This window comes from Schistocerca gregaria, chromosome 8, assembly GCF_023897955.1.
Source record: "Schistocerca gregaria isolate iqSchGreg1 chromosome 8, iqSchGreg1.2, whole genome shotgun sequence".
Classification (NCBI taxonomy): domain Eukaryota; kingdom Metazoa; phylum Arthropoda; class Insecta; order Orthoptera; family Acrididae; genus Schistocerca; species Schistocerca gregaria.
Window position 1 is genome coordinate 145,067,503 of NC_064927.1, and position 20,288 is coordinate 145,087,790.

The 20,288-nt window shown below is 38.3% G+C and overlaps 1 protein-coding gene across 4 annotated transcripts in view; it reads right to left on the minus strand.

The window, feature by feature from the left end:
* Nucleotides 1-2,027: 2,027 nt before the first annotated feature.
* The window catches only part of LOC126284180 (lebercilin), a 182,373-nt gene continuing 164,112 nt past the window's right edge, over nt 2,028-20,288 (minus strand). For 2 of the 4 annotated variants that reach the window (XM_049982923.1, XM_049982921.1), the window contains exon 9: nt 2,780-4,090. In XM_049982923.1, the coding sequence (XP_049838880.1) occupies nt 3,197-4,090 (894 nt within the window). In that variant the 3' untranslated portion in view covers nt 2,780-3,196. Of the gene's footprint in view, nt 4,091-20,288 lie in introns of all 4 variants that reach the window. The other 2 variants (XM_049982922.1, XM_049982919.1) reach the window with 2 other exon arrangements.

A 20,288-nucleotide genomic window follows, 5' to 3' on the forward strand; every position in this document is an offset into this window, starting at 1 on the left:
TAGATAAAACGTTTCTAAAAATTCATTCTTTCTTGTAATAAATGGAAAAAATATTAAGTTTGAAAAGAATTACATAATTCATCTCATTTTAGCTTTATAAACCAAAAATACACATTTGAAACAATGATAATGAGAAAGAAAATAATAATTTTCATATAGTGGTCAAAATGACCGCATCAATGGTTCTAGGTATACAATGTGACCAAAAATATCCGGACACCTGGCTGAAAATGACTTATAAGTTCGTGGTACCCTCCCAACAGAGGGAAGCAAGAAGGTGCTTAAAACATCAATGTAGGCATGTGCTGTGATAGTGCCATGCAAAACAACAAAGGGTGCAATCCCCCTCCATGAAAAACATGACGACACCATAACACCACCACCTCCGAATTTAACGATTGGCACTACACATGCTGGCAGATGACGTTCACCGGGCATTCACCACACCCACACTCTGCCATCGAATTGCCACATTGTGTACCATGATTTGTCACTCCACACAATGTTTTTCCATTCTTCAATCATCTAATGTTTATGCTCCTTACACCAAGTGAGACGCCATTTGGCATTTACCAGCATGATGTGTGGCTTGTGAGCAGCTGCTCTACTATGAAATCCAAGTTCTCTCACCTCACGCCTAACTGTCTTAGTACTTGCAGTGGATCCTAATGCAGTCTGGATTTCCTGTATGATGGTTTGGATAGATTCTGCTTATTACATATTACGGCCCTCTTCATGTGTCGGCAGTCTCTGTCAGTCAAAAGACGAGGTTGACCTGTACGCTTTTGTGCTGTATGTGTCCCTTCACATTTCCACTTCACTATCACATCGGAAAAAGTGAACCCAGGGGTGTTTAGGAGTTTAGGACTCTTGGCAAAAGTGTTAATATGTGGTTACATAAGCGGCAGTTGCAAAAGTTTCTTTCCTAGATTTCTGGAAAAGTATGCATTTGTGGACACCATACTTGATGATGTGAGACGATTGCTCGTCATAACCTTATGGCTGATTTTCTCAAAAATAGGAGGGCATTGAGTCAAAATATCTTATAAGTCCTTCATTTTAGGTTGTGCACAAGCGGCCTGCTAAATCTGAGCCAAATCGGATTGCCGTATCTGAGGCCTTCCCCTTGTTAGACAAAATTTCTGGATGGGGATGACTAGGAAAAACAAGCCTGTAATCTTCAGATACATTACTTGCAGAGTCCTGCTTGACACAGTCACAGCATTTAAATATCTGGAAGTAACATTAAAAATCAACGTGAAATGGTACGAGCATGTGAGGATTGTGGTGGGGAAGGCAAATGGTTTATTGAGAGAATTTTAGGAATGTGGGGTTCATCGACAAACGGAACTGCACATAGGACACTAGTGCGACCTACTTTTGAGCACTGCTCTAATTTTTGGGATAAGCACACCATATTAGATTAAAGGAAGACTTCAAAGCAATTCAGAGATGGGTTGCTACTGGTAGGTTTGAACAACACTCTGGTGTTACAGAGATGCTTGGAAACTGAAATGGGAACCCCTGGAGGGAAAGCGAGGAACACTATACAGAAAATTTAGAGAAACAGTATTTGAAGCTGACTGCAGAACAATTCTACTGGCGCCAACATAAATTTTGTGTAAGGACCATGAAGATAAGATATGTGAAATTAGGGCTCATGTGGATGCACAAAGACAGTAATTTTTCCCTCACTCTATTTATGAGTGGAAAAGAAAAGAAATGACTAGTAGTGGTGCAGAGTACCATCCACCACACACCATACAGGGGCTTGTAGAGTATATATGTAAGTGTACTTCTGCCAGTACCTCATGTCCTGTCTTTCAAACTCCAGAGAAGTTCTCTAGGGAAACTTGCGGGATTAACACTCTTAGATGAAAATATATTATGGAGACAAGGCCTAGCCACAGAGTGTGGTATTGTTTCAAGAATGAGTCTTCCCTCTGGATCGGAATATGTGGTGATATCAAACTTCCTGGCATATTAAAACTGTATGTCGGACTAAGACTTGAACTTGAGATCTTTGCCTTTTGCGGGCACGTGCTCAACCAACTGAGCTACCCAAGCACAACTCGTGACCTATCCTCACAGCTTTACCTCTGCCAGTAGCTCATCATCTACCATCCATTAGTCATGGTTGAGCACTTGCCTGACAAAAAGCAAAGGTCCCATATTCGAGTCCTTGTCTGGTATAGAGTTTTAACCGGCCAGGAAGTTTAATATTGACACACCCTACACTGCAAAGTGAAAATTCGTTCTGGAATCATCTCCATCCTTGAAATACTGCCAACTCTGCAACTTTTGATTATGTATATAATGTGAAAATAATTACTGAACCTAAGTGTTGCCAAAAGACTGTCACAGGTCTATGCAGTCCTTCTGAAAAATATGGAAATCAGACAGTTCAGTGTTCATGGTGAATCCAATTTCTTGACAATACCTATCCAGTCCTCAAAGTTAATATCTCCATTCCTGAGGGCTAACCTGAATCCACACTGCATTTCAAGCACAATACAATGAAGCCAATAAGTCAATAACCTCAGAGACATCATAGTGATACACTTCTAGCACAAAAGAAAAATGCAGAGTCACAAAGCCTTTACCCAGTGGCAAGCAAGAGACACCAGTTTGCATAACAACTATATAGTCGGCAGAATGATGCTTTCTGAAAAAAGTAAGTTCAAAAGGATTTATTCAGCATGTTGTTGCAAATTTATCTATGCTACCAATTTTTATAATTTATTTTAATGAATTTTTATAAATTATTATTTCATGTGGTACTGTGTAAATATATTTATTGAATTCAAGGTTGTAATATGAAACACATGCCATATTTTAAAGCCCAACAGAAATATACTATACAGACACATCAACATTAGTATTATAAATTTTCTTGCATTAATATGTATTATCACAGTGTTTTCATGTGACTAGTTACACTGAAATGAATGATTTGTAATGTATCTTTCCAAGATTGTGCACATGTAACATAGTGGATGGCAAGTGTGCACTTATATACTGAGATATTCATTCAACTTATTAGGTTCTTCACTACCAACTGAATATTGCTTTAAAGAGGTTTGTTCTACCTGCATTGTTTTTTTGCATCAACAAAGTGTGGGTGTATTATAACTGGCTATTCATATCAAAATATACTCTATAAACAAAATGATTTTATCAAAAATACATAAATACTTCAAGAACTTCCAAATAACTCTCTCATCAGATTTGTTTTATTTTTAGCCCTGTCAATATCAATTTCAGTATCTTCTATGCCAACATCTGTATGGACATCTTTCCCTTTGTCTATAGCCTCCAAAGCAGCTAACAGCTCTCCTTTCCTGAATGTACTTTGCTTCTCTTCCTCTTTTATAGGCGCATGCTGTTTATTTATCTCAACATTCTCTTCTTTAATTGCCGTATTTTTTGATACCCTTTTTGGTCTCTCAATTGAGTTGCAAGGCTTTTGAACAGTTTCGCTTTCACCATTACATGTAATTTCAGCCAAGGAAGGTGATCTTACAAAATTCTTTTCTTCCACACTGTGCTCTTCAGAGCTGTTGCTATGAGAGTGAGAGTTAGATGAAGTGGAGGTGTCGTTGAAACGTGTGTGTGCTGTGTCGTTTATATTACCATTATTGTGTGATGTTTGTATTACATTATCAGAGCAATTTTTTAGAGAATTGTCTATTAGTTGTGATGTCACTGGACTGCTGCTGTAGCTCTTTGGTGTGTGTAAACTCGACACAAATTTCAATGGCTTTTCAGAAACATTATCTGAAAATTCCTTGCTTCGATCTGAATTCTGCTGCTCAAGTGGAGAAGACACTCTACTAAGTTCATCAGTAGTGACAGTGTGCTCTTCTCGCTCTCCTACATCATCAAATAGCTCTCCACCAGACGAAACTATTGTCTGTTGTGAATCTGAGTCTGGGTCCTCCTGGATGGTTTGGTAGTCTTGATGACGCCTTCCATATTTTTGTTGCTTCAAACTATAACATGGTGTAGCTGCATTCAACTTCTTTGTTCCTGTGATCTGTAGCTGGTCCAGTTTTTCATCAGAAGATTGGGGTGTTACTTGATCTTGAACCTGCACATAAGACCAGTTTATTTATGGATACTGGGAAAGGAAATTCTTTGTTTTCAATTAACATATAGCCATACTTTAAAACTAGAAATCATTAAGCTATACTCCACAATTTATTCTGTACATAGCGATTGAGTTACAGAAATACCTCATGAATGGGGTGGGATTGGGATAGAGATGTATTGGGAATTGTTGGGCACTAAACAGCATTGTCATCAGCACCCTCGTCCAAGATTTTAGTACTGTCATATGAATAGTCTTTTCTTTTTAACACAAAAAGCAAAGGCCATACAAGGTACAACCACAGATGTAAAAAAATCACAAACATTAGAAGAAGGTGGGGGGAGCTCCTCATTAACTCATGTTAACAATCAAATTAAAAAGACTGCCTGTTGGCAAACAAGCAAATTATAATTGAAATCAGATATAATATAATTTAATTGTTGTTTGCTGAGGGTTTCATTAAGGAGGTATGCTTCCATGCTTATCAGCCCTAAGCTATGACTGGCCGATTAGTCCAGTTTCCTGGCCAGTAAGTTCGAGTTTATGACTAATGTGTTCCCTCAAGTTACACACAGTATTGTTTAGGAGGGGATGAGCAAATTGGAAGTCAACTGAAGGAAGCAGAGGGGATAATCATTGACCAGAGCATATTTGGACAGCAGTATACAGACAACCATCCCTTTGGGCAATACTAGAAAAATTTGTTGCAAATTTTCTTTGAATGTAAGGCTGTTCCTGCAGACCATAGTGCTGGCGAAGCAAGCCCACCAGCTCACCTGAAATAGCTGCCAATAAGAAGCACAGAATGGTGTAATGGGAGAACAGCTCGCTTTGTCTGCCACCTCTGACCTGGTTATATATTCCTTCTCCCTACTCCACTGTAACATTATCATAATGGTTCCTCCAGATTGCCATCTGGCTACATTCCTTGAGAGAACCTACACAGCAGGAGTGGTGCATTTCCTATGATTATCGGTGTTACTATCATACGAGGTGACGGGGAAAAAAAATGGCAGTCATTTGAAAAAAGGTCAGCTGGCAAACACTGACACAATGAGTTCAAGTATATTTTCATACTTTGACATTTACAGAGGTTAATGAATTTTTCTTGACAAAATGCTTCATCTGAGAATACTAATCTATTTGTGACTGGAAAATAAATTATTTCTAGATAAGTTGGAACTTAGTTCATATATGTGGCTGTTTTTTGAAAGAGTAGAGGATCTAAAACAAGTAAGTTGTATAGTGTACGTGTGTGTGTGTGTGTGTGTGTGTGTGTGTGTGTGTGTGTGTGTGTGTGTGTGTGTGTGTGTGTGAGTGTGTGAGTGAGAGAGAGAGAGAGAGAGAGAGAGAGAGAGAGAGAGAGAGAGAGAGATTCTGTTACATATAGGTTTTATACTGATGGTCTTGTGATGGATCAACTGAGAACCAACTAGAATGTTATGCTTCCCATGAGAATAAAATGCTTTGCTGAGATAGGACATGCTCAATTAATAGCGACATACCCCCCTCCAAGGATTTGAATAAGAGTACACAGGAACTGAATGTGCAGATCAAGCTCAGCAGCCAGTGCTCCCACAAAACATATTGAGCATTATTCATCAGAGGAATGAGTATTTGCAGAAGGCATCCCCACAAAAATAATGGATAATGATGAATACATTCATAATTCAGCTGATAAAAGTTCATTTAATTTATGTGGCTTGTAAAATATTTATTGAGTCAAATTTTTTTAATCTGTAAATGCGTTTTTGTGTGTACAATCATTTTTACTACTGAAAATTTGGCCGGTGCTGTACTGAGTTTAAGGAGAATGTCAAGAAATGCATAAAGATCAGTAGAACTCATTGGAAACTATCTTTAAAAAACCAAACACCAGCACAATTCAATTTGGAGAAATGAATTCATACTGTCATCTTAGTGGTTACTAAAGTCACAAAAACATGCCAGTCTTTTTTATGAGCCTATTCTGACTATTCACAAAGGAAAAATACTCCTCAATTTTGTAGCATAAAATATATTTAAAATGAAAAGAGATTGATATTTGAGGAAGTGATATAGCCTTGACACCAAAGAGACCAGATGTTCAACATTGCTATTTAACGAGAGAAAACTGGAGCCTCTAAAATTACATTGATCCTCCACTTCCAGAAAAATCACTCAGCAGCCAGTGCTCCCACAAAACATATTGAGCATTATTCATCAGAGGAATGAGTATTTGCAGAAGGCATTCCCACAAAAACAATGGATAATGATGAATACATTCATAATTCAGCTGATAAAAGCAAAGCTATGTGGAGTGTTATAAAATAAAAAAAGTTGTTGCTGATAATACAATAAAATCAAACTTAAATAAGAATACTCAAGCCAGTGAATCCATACTATTATATAAAGACAAGTTGTTGTTACCAAAATTCTCTAAAAACAGTTGACCAATTTACTTCACATTTTTGCACGATGCTCTAATGAACAATCAGATGGACACAGGCTATAATTTGTTTTAATATCTATGTGCAATATAGGGTGACATAGTAGTCTATTAACATTTGAAAATGCACTAATTCACAGACTAATATAGGTAGAGAAGTAAAAATTGACACATGCACAAAATGATATGGGGTATTATTGAAAACAAAAATTATTGCAAAAACTGGCCAAGATGGCACTGGAAAGCAGTACGTCAGTGATGCTGCATGATATCTACAGATAAAATGACCTGTAGTGAGAGAGGGCGACAGATCATCCCTAGCCTGGCTGATAAACACCTGCTGGAAAGTATGACTTTTAGGAAGGATGATGCTTCACCTCATACTGCTTCATGTGTGAAAGAATTCTTGCTGGTGAAGATCGCCTACTAAGCCGCAATGTCCGTCAGGTTTGGCCTCCCTTGTCCCCAGACCTCAATCTGTATGATTGTTGGTTTTGGGGTTACCTGAAGTTGCAAAAGTTACCACGATCATCTGACCTCATTAAGTATGCTAAAAGCCACCTGACAGAAATTTCTCATCATGCCAATTGATATGATTTACATTGCTTTTCACAACATTGTCCCTCAACTACAGGAATTGATGAATGATGGCCAACATGCTGAACATTTGTTATAAAGAACATCCACTTTGCTAAAATAAATTGCTATGCTAATTATTGCTTTTGTATGATATGAAACCGATCTGTTGGTCTTTTGTGCACTTTTTTGTGTTCAATAAAACCCCGTCTTTGCAAGCATATGTATTAATTTTTACCCCTCTACCTATATTATTCCATGAAGTACTGATTTTCAAATTCTAACGAACTTTTGGGTCACTCTACATATACAGGTGAAACACTGTTACCAAACAAAAAAAAAATCTCATGGTACTGTAATGAACATTCATATGGACATAGGCAATAAACTATAATTCATAAACACATATATAATATATAAATGGAAAATGCTGTTACCAAAAATCTCAAGTTCCTGACTGATTTTCTCCAATTTTTACAGAGTACTCTACTGAATATTAAGACCAAGATAGGCTACATATTTTTTTAATGTTTATACTATATAAATGGGAAACACTGTTAAAAATTCTCAAAAAGTTCTTGAATTGACACAGACTACACATATTTTTGAATGACAATGTCAAAGTTCTAAGTTAAGACTGACTATGAAAAAGAAATCGCTGTGATGTGCTTTAAAACTGTGGCAGTTTAGTGTTCTTTCTTGCAGTCAGTTTCAAGTACAATAGCAAAATATGTAAATAATTAAACAAATTGTATTTTCTCCTTATACAAAATTTCAAACAAATATTGTACACACAAAGATGTGCTGTCCTGTTTCCTTTCTTGCCATCTGTTTTACAGAAAACTGGAAAGATGTATTTATTGCTTACGGCATAATCCATATCAATTCAAACAGGCTAGGAAAATATTTACCTTCATAGTCTCGGATATTATTGTATTTAGCATATGTTGAAATGAAGGACTAAGTAAGGAACATGTATCTTTTCTTGTTTTCTCCAAAAAAATTTTCTCCTCTGAGATACAGCCCTCCAAAGATGGCACTGTGCATACCATTTTGAAGGTGTGAATCTTTGAAAATATTTTGAAATGCTGTATATCTGGAACAGTTCTAGATATTTTGTGATTACAAATAAATCCTCCATTTGGACTTATCTGTCAAAGTTTTTTTACTGTAGCATTCTGAATTTTTTTATAATTTATGGAATTTATAAAAAATGCCAATCCATAAAATTTTTATTTTTTTCTGTTGATTATTACCATATAGTCCTACATTCCCTGAAAAGGAGAGGTTCCACGTTTAGGTTGAACAGGTTTTATAAACAACTGAAATTTCTGCCATACATAAAACCTGTTTTATTACCACATTACCACACAAAAGGCTCATAAAAATCAAAACCTAGCCTTATTTAAAATAATTTTAGTTTTGAAAGATGAATAAGAAACTCATTTTTCAAGCATTTTAAATGGTTTCAAAATGTATTTGAAATGTTCAAAGACTTAAAGGTTTCAATTTATACAACTTCTGTGCACTCTGTTTTGTACAGAAACTAGCCAGTCAATGAACTAATAATGTGTTCGACTGCTTCAGTATCTTCCTATGATGTTGAGTGATGCCTTCCTGTTGAACCAAGAGAAACTGGAGCACTCACAATTGTCAAAACATTGTCAACAGGAAGTGAGCACAGATGGCGTTGTTGCTGTCCTTCAGCTGGAAACCTCTACCCAGTTCACTACAATTTCATTTAACTCATAACTGGTGTCTATAATATCTGCAATCCGCCAATCACAAGTCATACACACAAGCCACAAACATCCCCAGTCTCAGGTTGTGAATAAGAATATTATACTGCTGTTTCTGAGGTATTAGCTGAATGAATGAAATGTCTTCTTTCTTGCTCTTTAAAGTCTGTGCAATATGAGTTCGCCCATCATTTTGAGTCCAAAATTGTGTCTTCTGAATTCCTTTCACAGGAATAGTTTGTTTGGACCATTCTTTTTCCTGCTCACAGAATTCTTCGATTTCCTCTTTGGGCAAAAGAATGAGGGATGTGGATGTGTAAGATTATGTTTTGTAGCATGGTCCTTCAGCAGACCTCCTACACCATCACAAGCCCCTCCCCATGACCAGTATCACTGCATACCCAGTCAGTTGGCACATGCGACTTACTCAATTCCAAAAACTGGTAACCATATTTAAAAGGACTAGTAGCACCATCAGATATAATGATGATCTCCTCTGCACCTGTTTGCAGTTGAAGAATTTTGTGCACTGCTAGCAAAGCTGAGTCACGTCCTGTGCCATCACTTATATCTGCAACACTTGTGGTCTTGTTTTGAAAATATGTCACCCCTGTAAAAATTGAAACCTGGTCATTACTCCAATGATACCCTTGTACTTCTTGTGGGAGAGTTACAGACCAGTTCTCAGCAAAATCACAGTGAAACACTAAACAGTTCTTCAGACTGTACACACCCGTACACTTCTGCAACTTTTTGTTGTTGCAATTTCTTCAGATGCTGTTGTGTTACTGCTTTCACTAACCATTTATCAAGTTCATCAATGAAACTGTCAAAGGCAATAATTTCCTTAATTAGTTTATTTTCCTCCCAAGTCGCCTATGTAATTTCTGCAGAGCTATCTGCTATGTGTTCCAGGCCAAGTGTCTATAAAGACAGTCTTCCCTTTCCAGGGTGTCACCACATTCTTGAAACAAAGAAGTCTCTCACTTTACAACATAAACTACTAATGACTTCACACGGCCAACAAAGGTGTCATGTCATGTGCTCCACTAAGTTACCACACAAAGTTCAAAATTTGCGCAGTACACACATAAACAGACATCTCTTGGTGGGTGTGAAACTACCCACTTAGGTCATAGTGCATAAATTTTGATCTTCCAATATCTGAAGTTGTATAGTTGCTCTTATAAATTGTAAACGTTTCTTTAATACTGTAAGTCATGTACCTCGTCACTTTCACAAGTTTTTGACCTTCAACTGTTACAGTTATAGTGTCTTTTCTGTTGGCACTCTGGTGAGAACAGTCCCATTTACCTTCCAGATAAAATGACTGCACTATTTGAACTTGAGCTGCTTCCACTGGATGACCATAAAAGGGATCTGGTCTTCCAAAGACTCCTTTTACAGACCTCACATTTCTTGATTTGTCTACCATGTACTTTGATACTTATGGAATGTGGTTCAAAATTGTTTTCTTTGAAAATTTCGCTGGAATCATAGTTAAAATTTGCACCTTTTCACTCTAGGATGCACAATATTCAACAGCTGAATTGATATGCGTGAAAAGTTTCTGGCAATAGGTGCAAGAATGCTTTGATTCATTTTCTTCTGAACATGGAATTTCTACTTTGAAGAGTGTGGTCAGTTTTGCTGTAGTGTATTCACCCATAGCTTTAATAATTTCTCTGCACTTTCTTGATGCATTGAGCTTATAACTCGACTTCACTGACCACGGTTTCTCAACAGGACTAACTCCTATATGTATAGTTTACTGATTCAGGGTATTTAATTCTTCCTCTATTGATGCAAAATCTGCATCATCTGGACCATGGGTGGCTTCACCTTGTTCAGATATTATCATTGTTGTTATTTTGTCAAAACATTTTGAACACAAAAAGTCATCACTGGAAACATCTTCACTTTCAAACAGAGTATTCAAATGTGAACACTTATTTCCAACCTGAACACAGTCTGTTTTTTGTTTGTCTTATGTATCACTCTTTTACGAGTATGCAAACTCTCAGTACAATTCACTTTCCTGTGGCCCCAGTCAGAAGACATTTCAAACAGTCCTTTTCGCAAAACACAGTGCAACTGTGTCAAGTGGCAAATTCCTCACGAAAATATACAACTCCCTGTATGGTCTCAGATTTCTTAGAAGCTTCTTCAGTAAACAAATTAGCACTGAACAACTACAATACAGAAACCTGAGATGAAAAACCATGACAAAGAAACTGACAAAAAACTACAACAAAGTGTAAGAAATATCTGCAACAATGAAAGTGAAAAGAAATAACAGCAACAAAGAAAGTGATAAGAAATAACTACAACAAAGACAATAGTAATACTGTAACAAAGAAATTAGTAAGAAACAACTTCAGTGAAGACATACATTACCACTGAAAGTTAAAAAAATGATTTTTTTAAATAAAACCTGTCCAAATGAAAAAGTGGAAGCTCTCCTTTAAAGAGAATATAGTACTACATGGTACTAATCAACATTTAAAAAATCTAACTTTTCTTGATAGGCATTTTTGAAAAAAAAGTTTTTTTCTGTAAATTGTAAAAAAAATTCAAAATGTGACAGTAAAAGAACTTATTATGTCCACACGGAGGATACCATTGTTGTAATCATAAAGCAATTATCTTAAAAAAGAAGCTCTACCAAAATCTCTATAACTGTTACAGAGATACAGCATTTAAAAAAAAAAAAATCCAAAATTCCCATCTTCAGTATGGTATTTGCCATGTCATCTTTGGAGGCCTGAATCTTGAGGCAGGAAATTTTTTGGTGACAAAATAAATAAATAAAAATAAATAACATGTTTCTTACTTACTCCTGAATTTTAACATATGCTAAATTAGATAACATTCGAGTCCATGAAGGTAGCCCTCTGACTAAAGTGATACAGATTGTGCCTTACGGACTTCTGACTAGAATTGGCCTACTGCCACAAGATCTGAATTGTCTGAAACTGTGTAATACCCTATCCATTTGCAGATTAAAACTGTGCAAACTACTGTCACTGAAGCTACTATCCTCATAAATTTGGCAGCTGGAGAGGTCTCTCTCATACCTGTACTGATGATTCAAACTGGTTTACCCATTCATTTTAAATTACTTCAGTTCCCCATGAAGGTTGGTTGGCTGGTTTAGGGGGTGGGGTGGGGACCAAGCAGCGAAGTCATTGGACTAGGAAGGATTTTGTTTGCAATAACAATAAACAAGGCTCAAGACCAGACAAAGGATTAAGAGGCCGGGGGGAGGGGTCGTGGAGACGGATGAACATAGATGGGGTGGGCGGGTGGAGGAAATGGATAGAGGAAGGGGGAGGTGATCAACAAAGAGAGAGGAGGAGGGCAAGGGTAGAGAGAGGAGGACAAGGAGTTTGGGTTTGCTACTATTTTATAAGTGAATGTAGAGGGATGTCAGCTCTGTCTCACAAGATAAAGTAGTGAACGCAATAAAAGGAATAAAAAATTCCAGCTTTGCAGGCACTGATGGTGTCCCTGCAACAGTCTTAAAGGAGAGTGCACCAAACGTAATTGAAATACTTACACACTTTCTATGATGTATTGAATACATCTAAGATTATTCCAATACATAAAAAAACTGTGAGAGGAATACTGTAAATAACAATTTCCTCGTGCATTACAAAAATATCCGAAAAAGTTATGTGTGACAACTTATGAAATTTGTAAATAAAAACAATATCCTATGTAATGAACAAAATGTATGCAGAGATAAAGAGATCAACGGCAGCAGCCACTTATGAATGCATCAATTACATACTAAGCCTGACAGACATGAAACAGGAATCAATAGGAGCGTTCATTGACCTATAAAAAGCTAGATTCTGCTGTCAAAGCTTGAAAAATATGGCAGTCGATGTCCACCAATGGATCAGTTCCTCCCTAAGCAATCTTAAGCAAGCAGTGTGCATCAAGCACACAAATGTCAACCTGAATACGGTTTCTGTACACTTGTCATACAACAAACATACAACAAAACAAACAAACAAACAGTGTACCCCAACGATCAGTAATAGGACATCTTCTACTCTTTCCGAACATAAATTATCTAAGCTTAAATGTGGATGATCATAAAACAATCATATTTGCAGATGACACTACAATTCTGTCAAAAGGGAAAAGCAAGGAAGAATTAAAGCAACCAGTAAACACTTTCACAAAACAACCTACACCTTATAATATATAATAAACTGTTGTTGTTGTTGTTGTTGTTGTTGTTGTGGTCTTCAGTCCTGAGACTGGTTTGATGCAGCTCTCCATGCTACTCTATCCTGTGCAAGCTGCTTCATCTCCCAGTACCTAGTGCAACCTACATCCTTCTGAATCTGCTTAGTGTATTCATCTCTTGGTCTCCCTCTACGATTTTTACCCTCCACACTGCCCTCCAATACTAAATTGGTGATCCCTTGATGCCACAGAACACGTCCTACCAACCGATCCCTTCTTCTGGTCAAATTGTGCCACAAACTTCTCTTCTCCCCAATCCTATTCAATACTTCCTCATTAGTTATGTGATCTACCCATCTAATCTTCAGCATTATTCTGTAGCACCACATTTCGAAAGCTTCTATTCTCTTCTTGTCCAAACTATCTATCGTCCATGTTGCACTTCCGTACATGGCTACACTCCATACAAATACTTTCAGAATTGACTTCCTGACACTTAAATCTATACTCGATGTTAACAAATTTCTCTTCTTCAGAAATGCTTTCCTTGCCATTGCCAGTCTACATTTTATATCCTCTCTACTTCGACCATCATCAGTTATTTTGCTCCCCAAATAGCAAAACTCCTATACTACTTTAAGTGTCTCACTTCCTAATCTAATTCCCTCAGCAGCACCCGACTTAATTCGACTACATTCCATTATCCTCGTTTTACTTTTGTTTATGTTCATCTTACATCCTCCTTTCAAGACACTATCCATTCTGTTCAACTGCTCTTCCAAGTCCTTTGCTGTCTCTGACAGAATTACGATGTCATCGGCGAACCTCAAAGTTTTTATTTCTTCTCCATGGATTTTAATGCCTACCCCGAATTTTTCTTTTGTTTCCTTTACTGCTTGCTCTATATAGAGATTGAAAAACATTGGGGAGAGGCTACAACCCTGTCTTACTCCCTTCCCAACAACTGCTTCCCTTTCATGTCCCTCGACTCTTATAACTGCCATCTGGTTTCTGTACAAATTGTAAATAGCCTTTCGCTCCCTGTATTTTACCCCTGCCACCTTTAGAATTTGGAAGAGAGTATTCCAGTCAACACTGTCAAAAGCTTTCTCTAAGTCTACAAATGCTAGAAACGTAGGTTTGCCTTTCCTTAATCTTTCTTCTAAGGTAAGTCGTAAGGTCAGTATTGCCTCATGTGTTCCAACATTTCTACGGAATCCAAACTGATCTTCCCCGAGGTCGGCTTCTACTAGTTTTTCCATTCGTCTGTAAAGAATTCGTGTTAGTATTTTGCAGCTGTGGCTTATTAAACTGATAGTTCGGTAATTTTCACATCTGTCAACACCTGCTTTCTTTGGGATTGGAATTATTATATTCTTCTTGAAGTCTGCGGGTATTTCGCCTGTTTCATACATTTTGTTCACCAGATGGTAGAGTTTTGTAAGGACTGGCTCTCCCGAGGCCGTCAGTAGTTCCAATGGAATGTTGTCTACTCCGGGGGCCTTGTTTCGGCTCAGGTCTTTCAGTGCTCTGTCAAACTCTTCACGCAGTATCGTATCTCCCATTTCATCTTCATCCACATTTTCTTCCATTTCCATAATATTGTCCTCAAGTACATCGCCCTTGTATAGACCCTCTATATACTCCTTCCACCTTTCTGCTTTCCCTTCTTTGCTTAGAACTGGGTTATATAATGGTAAGACAAGAGATTTAGGAACCAGGTTTTAAATTGTAAGACATTTCCAGGGGCAGATGTGGACTCTGACCACAATCTATTGGTTATAACCTGAAGATTAAAACTAAAGAAACTGCAAAAAGGTGGGAATTTAAGGAGATGGGACCTGGATAAACTGAAAGAACCAGAGGTTGTACAGAGTTTCAGGGAGAGCATAAGGAAACAATTGACAGGAATGGGGGAAAGAAATACGGTGGAAGAAGAATGGGTAGCTTTGAGGGATGAAGTAGTGAAGGCAGCAGAGGATCAAGTAGGTAAAAAGACAAGGGATAGTAGAAATCTTTGGGTAACAGAAGAAATATTGAATTTAATTGATGAAGGAGAAAATATAAAAATGCAGTAAACGAAGCAGGCAAAAAGGAATACAGATGTCTCAAAAACGAGATCGACAGGAAGTGCAAAATGACTAAGCAGGGATGGCTAGAGGACAAATGTAAGGATGTAGAGGCTTATCTCACTAGGGGTAAGGTAGATACTGCCTACAGGAAAATTAAAGAGACCTTTGGAGATAAGAGGACCACTTGTATGAACATCAAGGGCTCACATGGAAACCCAGTTCTAAGCAAAGAAGGGAAAGCAGAAAGGTGGAAGGAGTATATAGAGGGTCTATACAAGGGCGATGTACTTGAGGACAATATTATGGAAATGGAAGAGGACATAGATGAAGATGAAATGGGAGCTACGATACTGCGTGAAGAATTTGACAGAGCACTGAAAGACCTGAGTCGAAACAAGGCCCCCGCAGTAGACAACATTTCATTGGAACTACTGACGGCCTTGGGAGAGCCAGTCCTGACAAAACTCTACCATCTGGTGAGCAAGATGTATGAAACAGGCGACATACCCTCAGACTTCAAGAAGAATATAATACTTCCAATTCCAATCCCAAAGAAAGCAGGTGTTGGCAGATGTGAAAATTACCGAACTATCAGTTTAATAAGCCACAGCTGCAAAATACTAACACCAATTCTTTACAGATGAATGGAAAAACTAGTAGAAGCCGACCTTGGGGAAGATCAGTTTGGATTCCGTAGAAATACGGGAACACATGAGGCAATACTGACGTTACGACTTATCTTAGAAGAAAGATTAAGGAAAGGCAAACCTACGTTCTAGCATTTGTAGACTTAGAGAAAGCTTTTGACAATGTTGACTGGAATACTCTATTTCAAATTCCAAAGGTGGCAGGGGTAAAATACAGGGAGCGAAAGGCTATTTACAATTTGTACAGAAACCAGATGGCAGTTATGAGAGTTGAGGGGCATGAAAGGGAGGCAGTGGTTGGGAAGGGAGTGAGACAGGGTTGTAGCCTATCCCCGATGTTATTCAATCTGTATATTGAGCAAGCAGTAAAGGAAACAAAAGAAAAATTTGGAGTAGGTATTAAAATTCATGGAGAAGAAATAAAAACTTTGAGGTTCGCCAATGACATTGTAATTCTGTCAGAGACAGCAAAGGACTTAGAAGAGCAGTTGAATGGAATGGACAGTGTCTTGAAAGGAGGATATAAGATGAACATCAACAAAAGCAAAACGAGGATAATGGAATGAGGTCGAATTAAGTCGGGTGCTGCTGTGGGAATTAGATTTACACTTAAAGTAGTAAAGGAGTTTTGCTATTTGGGGAGCAAAATAACTGATGATGGTCGAAGTAGATAGGATATAAAATGTAGGCTGGCAATGGCAAGGAAAGTGTTTCTGAAGAAGACAAATTTGTTAACATCGAGGATTGATTTAAGTGTCAGGAAGTCTTTTCTGAAAGTATTTGTATGGAGTGTAGCCATGTATGGAAGTGGAACATGGACGATAACTAGTTTGGACAAGAAGAGAATAGAAGCTTTCGAAATGTGGTGCTACAGAAGAATGCTGAAGATCAGATGGGTAGATCACATAACTAATGAGGAAGTATTGAATAGGATTGTGGAGAAGAGAAGTTTGTGGCACAACTTGACCAGAAGAAGGAATCGGTTGGTAGGACATGTTCTGAGGCATCAAGGGATCACCAATTTAGTATTGGAGGGCAGTGTGAAGGGTAAAAATCGTAGAGGGAGACCAAGAGATGAATACACTAAGCAGATTCAGAAGGATGTAGGTTGCAGTAGGTACTGGGAGATGATGAAGCTTGCACAGGATAGAGTAGCATGGAGAGCTGCATCAAACCAGTCTCAGGAGTGAAGACCACAACAACAATGACCGCGCAGAGACTGTACTTTGAGGCATCATCGCCAAAACTATGTGCTCATCCAGAGAGAGCATAGCAACACAAGGGGCCAAGAGTAGTTTGTATTCGAACATTTGAAAAGCACATATGCGATCTGGGCTCCAGCAAAATGGTACGGTCTTGCTTTACAAGGCATGCAACAGTTGGATGAATGTGGTTGTTCCCAGCTGGAATTTAAGGTAGTGGGCTATCTTCCCTATGAAGGTCTGAAGCTCCTTCATGGAAGAGGGGTAAGGCATAGACATAACAGCAAGGATGTGGTCTCACAGAGGACAAACCCCATCCCACAAGACCTTGAATCCCAAATTTACAATAGAAGGTTGGAAAAACTGAGATTTGGCGAGGTTGTGGACTGTAAGACAGAATACGAAGTGTGCAAATTTTTAATGTGATCAGCTGTGGAGGAGCTCGTAACAACATCATCCATATAATTAATGCAACCAGGGACAGGCATAGCCAACTGCTGTAAAAATCATGGAAAAATAGCAGGGACACTAGCAACATCAAAAGGAAGGCACAAATATTGATAGAGACCTAGAAGAGTATTCAAAACCTGAAATTACTGAGACTCTTCATCCACAGGAACCTGCAGACTTGCTTCAGACAAATCAATTTTAGAAAAGTACTGGTGACCTGATATTTTCACATACAGTTCCTGCGCATTGACAGTAGTATTGAAGTTGCCACAGATGCAAAGTTTCCCTGATGGCTTACGAACTACAAGCAGCAGAGATGACCATTCACTAGCTATAACAGATTGCACCACCACTAGAGTCTTTCCAATTCTGCTTCCACTTGATCTTTCAGGGTGACTGGAATACGAAGCACATGACAAAAAAAGAGGGTGGCCCATGGTTTTCAAAAAAATATCAGCAGAGAAATTAGTCGCATACCCTATACCTTCCAAAAACACGTCCGAAAACTCCTCACACAGTGTTTCCAACTGAGAATACGGTACCTGAATGGACACAAGGTGAACTGCGTCAGTGACACAAAATCCAAATGTCTGAAATGTGTCCATCCTGAACAAGTTCTCCACACCAACATCAGCAACCAGCAAAAAGGAACAGAACGAACCACTGATTTGTAGAGGCAGATGTTGTACATTTTCCCAACAGTACAATGTGCTGTTTGTTGTAAATGACCAGCTTCTGCCTAAATTTCCATAGGTTTGAGAATTCAATAGCATCGCTGTGTTGACCTGTAACTGGAGTACTTGGTGACAAATACTTAACTTGATAAACAACTTGGGAGAAGTCAAAAGCGTTGATGCCACACAATTTACGTCCATGTCCCTATCCTGAGCAACCTTTAGTGAATGACACAGAAGCAATGTGGTCTTTCTTCTGGCAAGCATTACAAGTAGCCCAGCACTTAGGGCACATCGAATGTTCATGCTGGACAAAACAGAAAGGACAAGACAGAAACGGAGAACGCTGATGCTGGCATTGTGGCGGTCATGGCTGCTTGGGCTGGCCTTTGTCTACTCAGCACCGGGCCACATGTTTACTGCTGCCGCTGCATCTTCCTTGCACAAGCTATCTGTCATCCTTCCAGACACACCTTGTCACACTATTGCCACATCACCTCATGCTTCAATTCGGTCACCCATTGCCCTTGAAACTTCAAAATATTGTGCTACTTGCAAAACTTCTGCCAATGGGGTGTTTTCACGGAGTAAAGCCTTCTGGCACACTTCCTTGTCCTGAGATAAATAGATAATTGTGTTACATGCCACGGAGTCTGCATAAGAGACATTGTGTTGGTCATCGATGTACTGAAAAATATTTTGAAAATAAGAGTTTGACTGCATGAACAATGAAAATGTAGTAAGCAACTGACTTTTTTCCTTTCATCATTTTGTGGAGGTGTCAGCAAGAAAAAGTTTCCTACAGGTTTGAGATTATATGTATACTGCCAGGAAGTCGTTAAGTTTTCTCATTCTTAAATACTGGATGAATATAGTCTGAGCATTTGCACACAATGCATTGTGATGCCCCACGACACTTACATAGCTTCTACCTGTAATACTGTATCAAATACTGTGTCAAACCTTTAACATAAGATCATATGTTTTTAACGGGTAGATCATCATATCACTCTAAATTTTTTTAATTCAGGCGGTCATCATACCTAATTCCTTTCTCAACTCTTTACCTTTGCTCTCATTCAACATCATGTACTGAATCTATAACTAAATGGAATATACTGGGGTATTCCCATCATCTGATCGCCTTAGGTAGTCCACTATATGGCATTCACTTCAGAAACCAGGTTGTTTATTCTGCTGGTAGAAGTCTAATATGTTTCTCAGACAGACTGTTAAAAATGGATAAACACCTTATACACCAGTTGTAAGATATCATTCCTGGCCTTGCTGTGGAGTCATCCTCTCGATTATTGGGGACGACACAGCTCGTTCCCAACAACTGGTGGAAGGCTGTTTTGTTCAAACTGGGATGAGGGGTTGGTCTTTCCACTGTACATCTAATTGGCTTATGAGCAGGGTCTACTATGCTGAATTAAGGGCTACCATCTTCTTCATGACAGTAGGTGTTTTCTGGCACTTGTTGGAAATAAATTTGCAAGAAATTCTGGCAGGAAGCAACATTTTGCAGAGAGGTGGTACCAATGGGAGCACGTAATGGCCACTGAAAACGGCTGCTTTCTTCTCCTGAGGTTAACTGGTTGTAAAGCCAAAAAGTTAAAACAATTCAGTGGAGCTGCTCGCAGTTTGTGGAATTGAGGAGTCGACTGGCAACCCTCTTGGATATAGAAAGCAAGTTGGGTGCCCTCTAGGAAAAGGTGCTATTTTAGTGTGTTAGTGTCCTTTGTATGCAACAAAATTACTTGTAATAAAAGCCTACCCAAAAAGCATGTTTCCATGTGCATATGTGGAATCCTTTCCAGAATTTTTTTTAAGAAATGTGTTGCAATTTAGTGGTCATACATGTCAGTAGAAAGATTCCTTATATTAGAGTGTGGTGCTATTAGCTAGCTGGAGATGTTGTTTAGTGAAAGTGATGGACTTAGTTGGGTTTAATTGAAACTTAACTGAAGTCAATGATATTGTATTTGCTTCTATGGAAACTTCATGTTGTGTTCTTGTGAGACTTTTTAACAATGGACTTTGAACTTTTATCCTGTGTTATCATTCTGGAGATTATTGGTGTAATTTGGCAAATATCAGTTGGAAACATTGTACTGACTGTTAGTGGTATATATTTTCCTGTCTAGTTGCCAGGTCTCGTAATAATCTTGAATGCAAATGGATAGCTATAGGGCTTCAATTATTGGTTT